General features: G+C 38.3%; 1 protein-coding gene across 1 annotated transcript in view; it reads left to right on the top strand.

The window, feature by feature from the left end:
- LOC102484295 (zeta-sarcoglycan-like) overlaps positions 1–14,060 on the top strand; it is a 244,437-nt gene extending 230,377 nt beyond the window's left edge. Inside the window, exons 7-8 of the mRNA XM_027766773.1 lie at positions 6,942–7,065; positions 13,866–14,060. Of these exons, the coding sequence (XP_027622574.1) occupies positions 6,942–7,065; positions 13,866–14,060 (319 nt within the window). The remainder of the gene's footprint in view (positions 1–6,941; positions 7,066–13,865) is intronic.
- Positions 14,061–16,950: the final 2,890 nt, after the last annotated feature.

The raw sequence follows: 16,950 nt of genomic DNA on the forward strand, positions 1-16,950 counted from the left end.
TTTTTTATATGGAAGAAGTAGACCCTTACTAGGAACACACCTGGGATCTAGGGCTGATCTTCCCTCCTCTGACATTACCGGATCTACTCCAATAAACAGGAGGATGTGAACACTTCATCAAATGACCAAAAACCAGTGCAGAAACACAAGAAACATGAAAAAAAAAAAAAGGAAATATCTCTACCCTAAAAAGGCACAATGAACTCTCAGCAACAATAGCACAAAAGAATTCACAGAAATGTCAGAAAAAAATATTCTAAATATTCATAGAGGGAAAACTCAATGACTCAATGAGATACAAGAGAAAAAAGACAACTAGGAGATGAGGAAACCATTCCATGACTAAAAGGTGGAACTCCGTAAAGAGATAGACACCCTGAAAAAGAATCAAACAGAACTTCTAGAGTTGAAGAACACAATGCAAGAAATCAAAAATGAAAAAAATAGCCAATAAAAAACTGAAGGCAACATATGGGAAATATTACATATCATTAAATACTCAAATACCCAAATAATTGGTACTTCAGAAGGTAAGGAATCTAATAAGGGCATAAAAATATATTCCATGAAATACTTGCAGAAAACTTTCCAACCCAGAGAAACATTCAGACATTGAGACACAGAAAAGACAAATAACCCCAAACAGAATCAACTTAAAATCCTCCCCACCAGTATATTATATCTAGTTTGGTAAAAATCAAAGACAAAGAAAATATTCTAAAAATGACAAGAGAAAAACATTAAGTTACTTACAAAGGTTATCTTATTAGGCTAACATCACACTTCTCAACTGAAAAACTGCAAGGGAAGAAAGACACCATATTCAAAAACATTTAAAAAAATTCAGCCAAGAATACTATACTCAGCATATTATCCCTCAAATGGGAAGAACAAAAAAAATCTTTCTCAGGTAAAGAAAAACTGAAAGAATTTACCAACACTAGATGAACTTTTCAAGAAGCACTGAAAGGAGTACTTCAGGAAAAGTAAAGATAAACAAATAAAAATAAGAGACACAAAATAACCAATAAAATAGCTTACATTATGTCAGGTATAAGTCCACAAATATCATTAATAACACTGAATATTAATGGTTTAAATCCTCCAAATAAAATACACAAATTGACTGAATAGATTTTTAAAAAATGGAGTTATCTTTATGCATCTTGCAAGAAATGCACTTCATTAATAAAGACATACATAGACTGAAAATGAAGGGCTAGAAAAAGGCATGCCATGCAAATGAACATTCAAAAAAAAAAAAGACTAGAGTCATGATACCGATATCAGATAAATATTTTTTATTAATCTATTTTTCATTTTATTTTTATACATTCAATCACATTATTTTTTGTCTTACAAAATGGATATTTCAACAGGTGCACATTTCTCCCTAATATAGTTGATAAAATTACAAAATATGTTCAACAGATAATATCACATTTCTTTGTGACAATAATACTTTGCTTCCCTATTTTTCTTCTAAATGTCCTTCCTCAGACCTTCCTCTTGCACACATACTATATCTGGTATTTACATCTATATACTGTGTCTCTATATCCTTTAGTGAATTAGTTTCAGTCATAGACTTTTAAGATTAAAAATTAAGAAGAAACAAGGAAGGACTCTGTACAAAAAGGCAATCTGCCAAGAAAATGTAACACTTGTACATATCTATGCATTCAACACTGGAGGACTCAACTACATAAGAGCAAGAATGCTAGAGCTAAAGGGAGAGAAAGACTGTAATACATTCATCGTGAAAGACCTCAACACACCACGTCTCCTCTGGACAGGTCATTTAGCCAAAAAAATAAAAAATAAGCAAACAGTTACAGGATCTAAATGATACTACAAATTAAGTGGACTCGACAAGCATCTATTGATCTTTCCACCCAGTAATTACAAATTACACATTTTTCTCACTTTTGCATGGAACTATTTTTTTTTTTTTGAGACGGTTTTGCTATAGGTTGGATACACTCACTAGACAGAGAGAGAGGAAGTGAGAAATCACCCCCTAGAGGGGTGTCCATGCCCCAATCTCTTCTCCATTCTCCACTCTTACCCCTGGGCACGCATGCACATGTACTCAATGTGAGTTTCAAGCCTCTGGTTCAAGGACTCAAATTCTAGTCCCCCATGTAGGAGTCCAGCACCATAACTACTATGCCACCTGCTGGTCCCCACATGTAACATTTTCAAAGATTGACCACATAATAAGGCACAAAACAAGCCTTTACACATTCAAAGGTATAGAAACTACATCCTGCATCTTTTCTGACAATGGAATTAAACTTGAAATTAACTTCAAAAAGAACCCTCAAAAATACACTAAATAATGTACTCCTGAGTGACTTCACATCCACAGAAGAAATTAAAACTGAAATGAAAAGATTTATAGAAAAAAATAATAATGATTATAGACATTTTCATAAACAATGGGATACAACAAATATAGTCATAAGGGGAAAGTTCATAGCAATTAGTGTTTACAAGAAAAACAAATATAGAAAGATTAAAAATAGACATCCTAACAACACATTTCAAAGCATGGGAATACAACAACAGCAACAAAACCTAAAAATACCAGGAGAAAAGAAATAATACAGATTAGAGCACAATTAAGTAAAAGAGAAAATAAAAGAACTACACAGAAAATAAATTAGCTAATCAAGAACAGAGAAGGAAACTAGACAAATAAAATCAGCAATGAAACAGACAATATTACAACAAATATAACAGAAACACAAAAGATTATGAAAGAATATTATGAGTGATTATATTCCAACAAGGAAGAAAACACACTGGGTTGTCAGAAAAGTCATCACACATTTTTGCATAGAAAAATATGTCTTGGCTTTTCCAACAGCTCAAGAGAGAAGGAGAAATTTCTGGTCACATATAATCTACCAAGATTGAATCAGGAAAACAGAAAGCCTGAACAGACCAATAGCAAACAGTGATAATGAATCAGTAAGTCATTGTCTCCCAACAAAAAAATATTGAAGGTCCTGACAGTTTCACATCTGAATTACCCAAAACTTTTAAAGGAGTGCTAATCCCAATTCTACTCAAATTACTTCTAAAGATCCAAAAGAAAGTAGCCATCCCAATTCATTCTATGGAGCCTCCACTACTCTGATCTCAAAAGCAGAAAAAGACATAACAAAAAAGAAAACTGTCAACTAATATCACTGATGAATATAGATGCAAAAATTCTCAACAAAATACTAGCAAATCATATCCAACAACAAATTAAAATGATTCTACACAATTACCAGGCAGTCTTTATCCCAGGAATGCAAAGAGAGTTTTAACATATATATATATAACAGTAAGTGTAACGTATCACATTAACAAAAGGAAAGATTAAAAAAAGGATTTGATAAAATACAATATCCCTTTATAATTAATACTTTCAACAAAATTGGCATAGAAAGGACACTTTTCAACACAATAGAAGCCATTCGTGAACAAAACCATTACTGACATCATACTGAATGGAAAAACACTGAAAGCTTTTCACTAAAAACTGGAACACAACAAGGCTGAACCCTTTCTTCATGCCTTTTCAATTCGGTACTAGAATTCTTTGCCAATGCAATTAGACAAGAAACTAAATAAAAGACATTCAAATAGGAAAAGTAAAATTATGTCTATTTGGATATAGAAAACCCAAAAGAGGGACCAGAAGATGGCATAACGGTTATGTCACTGGACTCCCACATAACTGAACATGGTTTAAGTCCCAGAACTGGAGGCTTGAAATTCACACTGGGTTCGTGGGAATGAGACTAGAGGAGAAGGGATTATGGCATGGCCATCACCCCTGACGGCTGATTTCTTGCTGTCTCTTTCTCTGTCTCTCTCTTTCTCCCTGGCTAGCACATACACTATATAACAAACATCTCTCTAAAATAAAAAATAGAATCCAAAAGAAACCACAAATAAACTCTGGGAAGTAATATATGACTATAGTAAAGTGGCAGGATACAAAATCAACATACAAAAATCTCTAACACTTTTATTTAGCATCAATTAACAGACTAAGATGGACTTGATGAAAGTGATCCTATGTACAATAACCACAAAAAGTATAAGATATTTAAGGATAAGCCTAACCCTGGGAGTGAGGGGTGATTTCTCACTTTCTCTCTCTCTGGTGAGTGCATGCTCTATATAGGAAAACAAACAAACAAACAAAAACTTATTTCTCTCTTTCTTAATAAAAAAAGAAATTAAAAATTATACAGAAAAGTGGAGAAACATTCCATGTTCCTGGATTGGAAGAATAAATTTAGTCAAAAGATTGATCCCACTCAAGTTACATAACAAATTCAGTGCAATTCTGATCAAATTATCAGAGATATTGCTCACCAATATAGAAAAAGCATTATTAAATGTATCTGGATTTATAAAAGTCTCCATATAAAGCAATACTGCCTCAAAAGAATAAGGAGATGTCCTTTCTCCCAACCTCAAAATATATTACAAAGCTGTGTTAATCATTACAGCATGGAGGGACCAGCCAATGGCATACTGGTTATGTAGCTGCACTCCCACATGGCAGCCTGTGGTTTGAGCTCCAGACCTAGTTGTTTGAAACTCACACCAGGTGCATGTGTGTATATACCCAAGATCTCAGGGGGAGAATGAAGGAGAAGGGACTGTGGAGTGGTCATCCTCCCTAGAGGATGATTTCTTACTTTTCTTCTTACTATCTCTGTCTCTCTTTCTCTCTCTGGTGAATGCATATGCTCTAAGGCTAAAACCTCTATAATAACATGGTACTGGCACAAAAAAAAATGGCATGTTGAGCAATGGAACAGAATAGAGAACCCAGGAATAAACCCCCAAACATACAACCAATTGATTTTTGACAAAAGGAACCAGACAATCCAGTGCAAAAATTAAAGGAATCTCTTTAGCCAATGGTGCTGGAAAATCTGTATATCCACCTGCAGAAATAAAATGAAACTGGACCTCTATCTCTCACTATTAATAAAAAGCAACTGAAAATAGATCAACAATCTAAATATGACCTGCAACTATAAAACTATAAATGAAAAGCACAGGGAAAACTCTTGGAGACATTGGAGCAGGCAAAGACTTCTTAAATAAGATCCCCAAACCTCAGATAATAATCCTGAAAACAGACTACTTCAGGCTAAAAAAGCTGTGAAGCCAAAAATAAACCAATTAGAGTGAAGAGACAACCTTCAGAATGGGAGAATATATTTGCAAATTATTCCTCAGATAAGGGACTGATAACCAGGCTATATAGGGAACTCAAGCAGCCCAACCATTAAAGAAAAATCAATCAATCGATCAATAAACTATTCAATTAAAAAATGAGCAAATGAGCTAAACAGACAGCTCTCCAAGGAAGACATTCAAGTGGTAGAAAAGCATATAAAAATACTCAATATTTTTTATCATTAGGGAAATGTAAATCAAAACCACAATGAAATGCCACTTAATCCATCAGAATGACTAAAATTAAATAAATAATAATCAGTGTTGACTAAGCTATGGTAAAAACGAAACCTTTTTACACTGTTGGTAGAAATGTAAATTAGTACAGTCACTATGAAAGATAATATGAAGACTTCTCACAAACTTAAAAAAGGAATTTCCATAAGAGCTAAGCAATTCCACTCCTGAGCATCTACCCAAAGGATCGATACTTGTACATCTATATTTATTGCAGCATTTTTCACAATAGATAGGATGTGGAATCAACCCAAAGGCCCAATCCACCTTGACTTATTGCAGTGTTCCTTGAGCAAACATTCCCATCACGATTTTTTGCCTGGCAGGACCAGCAATTGGCATAATGGCTATGTTGCCCAACTTCCACGTAAGCAACCATGGTTTGAGTCCTGGACCTGGCGGCTTGAACTCATGCCAGGTGCATGTGCGTGCATGCCCAAGATCCTGAGAGGAGGATGGAGGAGAAGGGATCGCGGCATGGCCATGCCCCCTGGGGGGGTGATTTCTCAATTTCTGTCTCTGATTTCTCAATTTCTGTCTCTCTGTCTCTCTCTGTCTTCTGGTGAACCCTATAGCAGAAACCTCTCAAAAAAAAAGATTTCTTGCCTGGGACCTATCCCAGCTGTATTCTTGTGATCATTGTCTGGAGAAAGTGGCTTAAATTTCCTCTTCTAAGGAAACAAGCTTATTTATGACCTTATCTGCCACAATCAGATTACATCAGTCACAGAAGCAACAAGCACCAGTTAACCCTTAAAATATAAGAGAGAGGAATAAAGTAAAACAAAAAAACAGGTTTAAAAATTTTGTGTTTTTTCCCTGTTACATAATGAACACTTTGTGAGTTTTCAAAATCTGGACTGTGCATGCTTGAAAATTTGTAATATTCATGATTTTTATGAAAATTCTCATCTTTGCAAAACAGGGTCACTTTACTGAAGAACACATACCTGCTACGTTGTAGTAATTCATTTATTAAACCTCTGTCATTAATCCCAATAATATATCGAAGATTCAAACAGGTAATCTATGCGACCCACTTTTCATGAGCATTATGAAAGGAACAGCATGCAACACCGTTGCTAAGTCACTGTACAGATGAGAGTACATAACTGTGGGCTAAGAAAGACTTCTTTTAGCAAAGAATCAAAAAAATCAATAAGGCAATACAAAGTCCTTCCAAAATTCATTTTGGGTCTGGTCGAAATGGTTAGGGGCCAGTAGGTGGCGTAGTGGTTAAGGCGCTAGACTCCCATCTGGTTGACCACGCCCACGGTTCAAGACCTGGTGGCCTGCTTTCTCATTTCGCCACTGGCAAAGGTTTTGAATTAGGCCTGTCTGGTTGGTTGGTTGGTTGGTTGGTTAGTTATTTTCAATTAATGAATGTTTTCTTTTATTTCTTGGAAATAAGTCTCTTTTTTGTTAATGATTCTTTGCCTCCGTAGGCTTGAATCACCAACCAGATCCTTGATAATGGAAGCTCCTCGTGGAGTCCAGGTGAGCGCTGCTGCAGGAGAGCTCAAGGCCACCTGCCGGAAGGAACTCCACTTGCAGTCTACAGAGGGAGAGGTGAGTCCTCCAGCAGAGGCTAGCCCTTTTCTGCTGTGGGTGCTTCTTCAATTAGACATATGCTTCCCGGTGAGATGTAAAAACCTGCTCCACAGGGAGGCCAGCAGGTGGCGTAGTGGTTGGGCGTTGGACTCCCACATGGCTGAGCAAGGTCCTGGTCCTAGATCTGGCTGGAATTTAGGCAGATCCTGAGAGATTGGAAGAGAAGGCTGTGGTGTGGCCATCCCCCATGGAGGCGTGGATGTCTTACTTTTTCTCTCTCTTTCTCTCCATCAAGTTCACTTGCCCTATAGCAAAAAATCTCTCTTGCAAAGAAAATAAAAAGAAAAGAAAGGGAAAGAAAACAGACCTGCTTCATGAGAAAATTGAAATCGAATCTGAAATTTGGTTAACCTAATGTTTCCTTAAATTCAAACGCCATTTATTTTCTGTTGTTTCACAAGTCAATTGTCAACGGGGCATCTGAGTCTGCCCTTTCAGAACTGGCACATGAATGCAATTAAATGAAAATGAATAATGAAGACAATCTTGCTTTCTTTATCCTGTTTTTGGTCTTCAAAGTGTCTTCCAAAAAGTACTTTGTGTGCTTCTTGTTTCTGTCGAAAGAGCTCATGTGTTTTTCTGAAAGGACAATAGGACAGAAGCTGATTGTATGTCCCTTAACATTACTCTCGTGTCCCCTGGCCCCCAGGAACCTCCTTCAAGTCTGTTGCCTTCCCCTTAAATACCCTTTGTTTCTGATGTCCCAGCCTTCCAATACCACGTGCTTTCCTTTCACGTTTCTCCTGACACACATTGTGACTCTTCTGTCTGCAGATTCTTTTTTTTTTTTTTTTGGAGAGATTTTCACTGTAGGGCGCGTGCGCTCGCCAGACAGACAGAGAGAAACATAGAGACAGAAAGCGAGAAATCACCCCCCAGGGGGGATGGTCACGCCACAATCCCTTCTCCTCCATTCTCCTCTCGGGATCTTGGGCACGCACGCACACGCGCCCGGTGTGAGTTTTAAGCCACCGGGTCCAGGACACGAACCGCGGTCGACTACGTGGGAATCCAGTGACATAGCCATTACGCTAACTGCTGGTTCCCTGCAGATTCATTTTTGTAAATGCTGGAAATTTCTCGGCGTTCTTTCTTGAGATCATGCTTCCTCCCCAATTTCATTTCCTGAAACTCTGAAGAAAGGCACTTTTTGATCCCCTTGGCCTCCAGACCTCCGTCCAGTCCTTGTCTGCTGTGCTTTGCTGTTTACGTATTCGCTGTTTGCAGGCTGCTCCCCACTCTCCAGCCCCTGCTCAGGCCACAGGGCCAGCTTTAACGTGAGAGGCCATGTTTTCTGTTTCTAGGAATCCCATCTGTCCTCCTTCCTACGTGTCTGGATATCTTAGTAGTTTCCTTTTTGCTTGTTTTTAATTCTGCCTTAATTATCTGAAATCATTATACATGATTCCTATTCTGTTCTGTATATATTTACTATAATTACCAAAGTCCTTGAAGGTCTAAATCTGTTGTATTCTTCTTCTTACCAAGTCATTCCATTAGTATTTTTTTTCTTTGTGAGATAATTTATTTTTTATTACAAGATTACAAAGATCAAATTCAGAAAAAAAAAAAAAAACAGAGTGGCTGGGTGATTTGAAGGAGACACTGGAGCATTCCATGTCTCTGCAGATTAATGATAGGGGCATATGTTAGCAGAATCAAAAGGAGGCTATTTCTATCTTACCTTTATTCCATTGTCTCAGTTATTGGCTCAAGATCAATTTCAATAGCATACTTTTCTTTTCATAAACAGACTTTCTGGCAAGACCACATTAGCCTCTTAGTGGATGTTACAACATAAATGACCTAGAACATACATGATACATTTTAACACTATCTCTACATATTCTTTCAGGAGTTTTCCTACTTCAGTTGCAGGTTACAGTACTTCACCTAACGTGGCAAGGCAGACATCTTTATAAACATCTTACAGCCTTCTAAAGAGTTATTTTGATCATGCTAGCCATTCTACCCATCATGGATGATTCCATAATAAATATTACTGGTTATGAACTTATCTTCTGCTTCTTTTCAGGAACCACTTTTCTTAAGGTTTTTATTTCATTTTCAGTGGAATCCTTTGATTCAGTTACATGTTAGCATTTCATTGCTAATTGAATATTACTTTATTTATAACCATAGCCAGTTTTTTTTTTTCCCCTGTGGTTTATTTGGGCATTATTAAAATGCTTTCTATTAGAACAGAAATTATGTCATTTATGATAGTATTATTTAATAATAATATCATTATTTCATTCAAAAAATGGATGAATGCAGAATACTAATATTATTATCTCATTCAAAATAATGGATGGAATGTTAATATAAAGTTCTGCACTGCAGAGGATTCAGAGTCACTATGGATGTCACATTGCAAAGGATTTCACCCAGTCCTGAGAGCCACACAGATGACGATCGTAGGCTGATCATTTTAACTGGTATAACAGCATACTCAGTGCAATGTCACGGATAATTAACAAAGAGATTTCAAAAAGTTTGTGGAAAAATAAAATTAAAATATGAGCTTATTTTGGTGCAAAAGAAAGCACAGCTTTTTTCATAATATGTATTTTCTGTAAACATTTTGAAGATCCCCTTGTACAACTTTTTTTTTTTTTTTTAATGTTTTTGTCAAAGGGTATGTGCACTTGCTGGTGAGACAGTGAAAATGAAAGTGAGAAGGTTGCCTCTGCAGAATGGCCACGCCTCGATCCTTTCCCCATTCTTCCCTTGGATTTTGGGCATGCACATGGGCCCAGAGTGAGTTTCAAGCCACCATATCTGGGACTCAAACCATGGCTGACCATGTGAGAGTCTAGTGCCTTAACCACTATACCACCTGCTGGCTCCAACCCCTTGTATATCTTCAAGATCACAAAAGGAGGAGGAAGTTTTATTTTTATTTTCAAAATCAATTCAGATTCTCTATTGAGAAAGGTAGGCCTGATTTCCACAGGTAAGAATGGGACTTAAAAGCTTAGGGCTGTGATTCTGAGAACAGGGACAGTTTTAGAGTAAATGAGTTGCATGGCTTATAAGGCACTATAAAATAGACACATCTATTTTCAGAATTTGGAAAGTGAGTATCATCATAATAACTGTTTTAGCACAGACAGGACGAGATCTGGGCCAGCTCATCTTGCTGCAGAGACCTGGAGAGGCTCGGGAACGCTGTGTTGGAGGGTGTTAATACCTAACAGTGGAACCAGCAGATGGTGTGATGGTTATGTCACTGGACTCCCACGTAGTCGACCGTAGTTCCAGTCCTGGACCCGGCAGCTTAAAAACTCACACTGGGCACATGTGCTTGTGTGTCCAAAATCCCACGAGGAGAATGATGGAGAAGGGATTGCAGCTGGCCATCCCCCTGAGGGGGTGATTGCTCACTTTCTGTCTCTTCGGCAAGTGTATGTGCCCTGTAGTGAAAATATCTCCAAAACTTATTAAATAAATAACAGCTCTTTTTACCTGCCAACTTATTTTGCTATTTCAAGCCAAGTAAATACCATCTTCTCTTTCTGAGTGCTCTATGTAAATGAGCTTATTGATTATAAAGTCTGCCACCTTTACATGAAGCTAGTTTGGATCTCAGAAGCTCATGAAAGTTAGTATTGTCATATAGTCAAACACCGTTTCAAGTAGCCATAGGTGGATGGAAGAGCCTGAGAGCACTCTTAGGGCTACTCCACAGCAGCCTCAACACCTGGCCTATATCCCCCAGGGTTGCTCCACTGACGAGGTCTCCACATCTCCTGCTGTCTAAGGCTGCCACTTGCAAGGCTTACCTGTATAGAGATACAGTCTCCACTTACTCATCTGAGCTATACCAATTAAAAGACCATCTGCTCTGGGGACCAGCGTGTGGCATGGTAATTAAGGTGCTGGACCTCCCTATGGCTCGTGGTTTGAATCCTGGACCTGGCAGCTTTCTTTCTCATTTTCTCTCTCTCTCTCTGGTGAACACACATGCCCTATAGTAAATAAAAAAATAATAAAAGAAAAAAAGAAAAAGAAAAAAAAAGAAGAGGTAGAAGAAGAAATAGAATGAAATAAGTGAATAATTAAAAAATAAAAAGAGCCCACCTGTTCTCTAATGGTAAAAGCTGCAGGTGCCGCATGGTTTAAGCAATCCTCTTCAAGCTTCCAGGCTGACCAATCACACTGACTTCCTGTGTTACTAATGAACGTGCCACTCACCATCTCACAGTCATTTGATCAGTCCACCCTGAGCCCGTCATCCCGTGTCCTTTAGTTTTCTACATTCTACTTATTAATCTATGTCTTAAAGCTTCTTGGCCTAAACACCAGCTCTTAATATTCCTTGAACGTGAATTCACCTTCAAATCTGTCGTCATAAGCCGCCAGTCTCAGAGTGGTCCTCGTAAAACACTTGATACTGTGGAAGCGTGAGAGTGTCTGCTCTCTCCAAGCAAGCTGGCTCCTCAAAAGAAGTGGGGAAGAGGCCTGAGCTTTGCTTGCCCACTTCCTTTCTCAAACTCTACCGATAAAAGGAGCCATCTGTGCTCCGTGTGGAGGAATAAGAGTCGAAAGTGTGCAACAGTTGGAGCTACACTCAATAATGTCCCTCGGCTTGGGAACACAAAGTGAGAAGAATCTAAAACTATATAGCCATGCTTTTTCACTTAGTCTATTCTTTATTCTTTCTTTTTTTTTTTTGGAGAGGTTTTCGCTATAGGGCGCGTGCGCTCTCCAGACAGAGAGAGACATAGAGACAGAAAGCGAGAAATCACCCCCCAGGGGGGATGGCCACGCTGCAATCCCTTCTCCTCCATTCTCCTCTCAGGATCTTGGGCACGTACGCACACGCACCCGGCGTGAGTTCTAAGCCACTGGGTCCGGGACACGAACTGCAGTCGACTACGTGGGAGTCCAACAACATAGCCATTACACTAACTGCTGACTCCCCACTTAGTCTATTATTAATATTCTTTCTATGAACTTTAGAAGAACCACCTCAGAGACCAGATCACAGGGTCTGTAGGCCATAAAAGACACCGTAATTCATTTGGAGTATGGTGGGAGGCCAGTAAGAGTGTTTTGAGCACTGGAGTGATGTGATACGATTTGCATTTCTTTTTAAAAATTGCTAAAGTTATTTCTTCCGTGAGCAAGAGAGATGGAGACGGAGAGACACCCCTCCAGCTGGGCCCCGTTGCGGTGACCTACCCCCATCCTCCGCCATCCTGGATCAGGGCTGAGCACATGCCGGGTAGACCCGGGGAGTCTCAGACCAGACGCAGCATCTTCCCCTTTGGATCTGCCTAGCAAGCGCCTGTTTTACTGCCTGCCACTCTCGGGTCCCCTTGATCTGCATTTCTTAAAAGTTAAACCTAGCACGAACCCGCAAGTGGTGTGGTGCTTGAGAGGCGGGACTCCCACGTGGCCAACCATGGTTTGAGCCCTGGACTCTGACTTTAAAATCACTCCAGGTACACGTGCATATGTGCCCAAAATCCTGAAAGAGAAATGGAGAGGGGCTTGTGGTGTGACCTTCCCCCTGAGGGTGACTTCTAAAAATGTCTCTCTCTGTCTACATGACAAGGGAATAAGAATGGCAACTGAGGGGCCAGTGAGAGTGACATTGCAGGAGTCCTGGTGCAATCAAATAGGACTTGGATTAGGGCAAAGACGAATACAATGAGGTATTCTCTGATTCTCCTGTCAATGGAGGGACCCTTCCAACGTGGGCCATCATTATTCAGATAACCACAGAATCTAGAACCAGCTGGAGAGAGCCTTTTCTTTTTTCTTTCAGATTTCTCTGATCCAGTTTATATTTCTTTGAAACATTCCCTATGTATGTCAAAAACATATGACTGCTATTCCTAAAGGTGATTAGTCCATGATTTAGAATAAGTGAACCAGTGGGACCAGCAGTTAGTGTAATGGCTATGTCGCTGGACTCCCATATAGTCAACCGTGGTTCGCGTCCCAGACCCGGTGGCTTAAAACTCACGCCGGGCACGTGTGCATGCGTGCCCAAGATCCCGAAAGGAGAATGGAGGAGAAGGGATTGCGGCATGACCATCCCCCCTGAGGGATGATTTCTCGCTTTCTGTCTCTCTGTCTCTTTCCGTCTGGCTGGCGAGCACATGCACCCTAGCATAGCAAAAACCTCTCAAAAAAAAAAAAAAGAAGAAGAAGAAGAAGAAGGAGTAGTGAACCAGTTTCCCAAGTTAGAATATTAAGCAAAGGAGGTGTTAATACGGGTAACATGTTGCATGGAGACTTCAGATATGATTATATATAGTAAGCATCTGTTGTCAACTGTGCCAGATAGATCAGGATGTATCCTTTAGACTGTAAGTCAGCATACGTTCATGAGCGTAATGTTTTAATTTCCCTCCTCTACAGTAACGTCCTCTCCGCTGAAACCCTTATTCCTTTGTCTCTTCTAAAGACTAGGTGTGATGTTATTAAGAAGTTAACTTGAGAGACTGACGCAATCGTTACTTGTCGGAGGAGATTGAATAGCAGGCCTGACCCTGTAAGCACATCCTACAGTGTCACTCTCTATATTGAGGGCTTTGACAAAGTGCATCATCTCTCAAAGGTGGAGATGACCCTCGAGCTTCTGAGCTATTCCACAGGAATGCAATTTGTTTGTTCAACAAAGCATAGCAGCTGAACCCGTAGATCTGTTTGTCATGGAGTCGTTCTTATTAGACCTTGTTGTAAAGCTCTGAGGAAGGTGGAATGCTGCAATGAATTAAAGTGCAATTTCCCCCCCTCCCCAGATATTTTTAAACGCAGATACAATACGGCTGGGAAATCTCCCAACTGGCTCCTCTTCATCTTCTACGTCCAGCTCCTCCAATTCTCGACAGACAGTGTATGAGCTCTGTGTGTGCGCCAACGGCAAGCTCTACCTTTCTCCAGCGGGAGTGGGCTCCACCTGTCAGTCCAGCAGTAACATCTGCTTGTGGAGCTGACGTGACTGACTTCTCCTCACACCAGAATAGCCTTTTGTTCCTGTCCGTCTGCTTCACAGTTCTGCTCGGTTTCCCTTGTGATCAGTCCAGAGCTTCTTCAAATGGTCCACAGAGCCACTTCTCCCAGTGTGAGCAGGGATTCGCCGCCACCTTCTCTGGCGATGTACTGGATTGCTCAGCACAGAGAGCGTGAGTGACAAGCAGTGAACGATCATCTTCAGCAAGGAAACTGGATCATAACTTTTGCTCAAAAGGGAGAAAAACACAGGTGCCTTTGCTACATGAAGTGAAGCACACAGTTTTAGATTTTTTGCAGGACTGGATATAAACTGCACATACATACGTGACATCGATGAAATCCCCAGTATCCAATGGCAAGATGAAATGGTTACCCCTGGAAGAAAACTAATTCTATACTCTGAAAGCACAATTTTCCATTCATCGTTTTTGGATGTAAACTTTATCCCCAATTTTAAAATTTTAAAGCATTTATGCAATGCTTGCTTTACTAAAAATTAAATTCAATACTTGAATTTTAACAAAACGAAACAAAACAAAACGAGACAGAATCCCTCCCTGAGTTTTCTTGGTTTCTTTAAATTCGATGTGTTGTTACTCTGTCTACTAGCCCAGAATTTTGTACCGTAGGTAATTTTGAAAGCACTGAGCAATATAATCTTTATAGAACTAACAAAATGCCATCATGCTGTCATTTGTCAGATCCGGATGGCCTTATATCGTATATACTTGGCTATTGCATGTGATGTATTTGCTTTTTAACAAAACATCTAATTTATTGCAATATAAGATAGAATTAAGGGTGACATACTGGTGGTGTGGATTCCATTAGGTCATCTCTATAAAAATTCACTTTCTACACCTAAGTTTAATAGCATAAGTTTTGTTTGCTCCATTCAACTTATACTTGATTCTTATTGCTAAAATTCCAAGATCTCCTAATTAAGTAAACACTAATGTGATGCATTATACTGAGAATGAAGTCACTTTCCATTGGATATTACCTTCAGAATTTTTATCTATTTATTTTTTTATTGACGCTTAAGACGTGAGGTTAGAAAATAAATTAAAATCTTGGAAGACGCAGCAAAAAGAAAAATACTAATCTATATGGTAAAGATGTATTTCCTCCAGGAGATGCATATTTTAAGAAGTTCGTCAATTTCTATTCAGCCATTAACGTTTACTTTTATGACTGTTAAGCTATCCTGACATCAGAAACCATAGTTCTTTCCATTCTCCCTTGCTTAGTTTTGTAAATTAGCTTCTAATAAATATTCCAAAATACTGTAGATTTGTTCATCTCAGCAGTCCTTAACTTGAATTTTTGCAACTTACAGAATCCAAGAATGTAAAACTTTATTAAGTATTTCCTACTAAGGGAAGATGACTTGATTACTATAAGGTAAGTCCTTACGTTTTCCATGTCAGTTAATCTATTTCCCTGAGGCACACTATTAACACATATGCAGAAGCTTCACTGAGGGTCCAGAATTGTGGAACCTTTGGACTTTGGGTTTCTACAGCTCAGAGAGAAGTAAAAGTTTGGAGCTTTTGGCTGTAATTTGGTTCGTGGGAGTGGAGAAACTGAGTAATGAAAGCAGCAGAGTGAGCCCTTTTCCAGAATTATCTCATTTGTCCATCATAGTCCATCATTTTGAATAAGTGAAAAAGTTCTATTTCATTGACTGTATTGTGGACTCCAAAAGCTCAGAAAGCTGGTTAACTTTTATTATTTAGAAAATAGAACTTGACTTGTGTTTGGGAGTTATTATAAAAATGTTTAAATCTATATTGGAATAAGAAGGAAGATGTAAACTTACTTGAAAGCTGAATCATAACACAAAAGCTTATGTTAAACATTAGAGCTCACTATGAATTCTCACGAGTGAGTCTTTGCAAAATACTCACACAAAGTATACGACGAGAAATTTGTATTGTAAAAGTCATTGTATTGTAGACGTTTAAGAAAAACACTGCATACCAATTGGAGGTATATTCAAGTTCTAATAATCACTAAATTAAAACAATTAGAGAGTTTCTTAGTCAAACATTAACATTTCTTTTGATTAATAATTGACCCTGTTTCTAATCTATTAATCAACTGAGCTGAAATTTAAGCAGTGTGAGCCTCTCTTAAGGTTCAGTTTACTCAATTTTAATAAAATAAAAGTGTTGGATCAAATGATCCATTGGAGCTTCTTCCAGATTTATATGTTCAAATTTTAAGAATAAGTTTTAAAGAAAATAGAACCACTAAAAATTTTAATTTATATGTTTTAAGAAAAGATGAAAACAATGATAAAGGAAAAATATGTAAAAACAAATCTCAGTGAAGGGCTTTGAACTGTTTTATTCAAATACATTCAGAAATGTTGTAGATATAATAAAAATACACATTGTATGTAAGCTTGAAGAATTCAGATTATACCCACATGATGTAATAATATCAACTGTCAGAGAAGAAGATAACAATACAGATGGCTTTTCTATCCAACACTAAATGATTGGTTTAAATTATCTGCTGGCTGTTTCAGCTTCCTCAAAATCTAAGTGTAGATCCAATCTTAGAATTTGAGCTTCTAGTGAAGGCTTAGAAGATTTCTCCTAAAAGTCTTTGAGTTCTTTATTTGTGAAAAACTATCTTGATTCTTTATTTATATAGACCAAGTTTCAGACTGCCCAGACATTATCTCTTTCACTATACCATCTTTATGTTAAGAGATATATAATTGAAATGAACTGACGTAAATGATGCAACTTTTTAAAGAATTATTTAATTTATTAATATTATTTGTTTAATTTGACCTGAGAGAGACAGAGAGAAGAGAGAGAGAGAAAGAGAGAGGGAGAGAGAAAAAGGGAAATTGAG

The sequence above is a fragment of the Tupaia chinensis genome, unplaced genomic scaffold, assembly GCF_000334495.1.
Source record: "Tupaia chinensis unplaced genomic scaffold, TupChi_1.0 Scaffold143676_1, whole genome shotgun sequence".
Taxonomy (NCBI): Eukaryota; Metazoa; Chordata; class Mammalia; order Scandentia; family Tupaiidae; genus Tupaia; species Tupaia belangeri.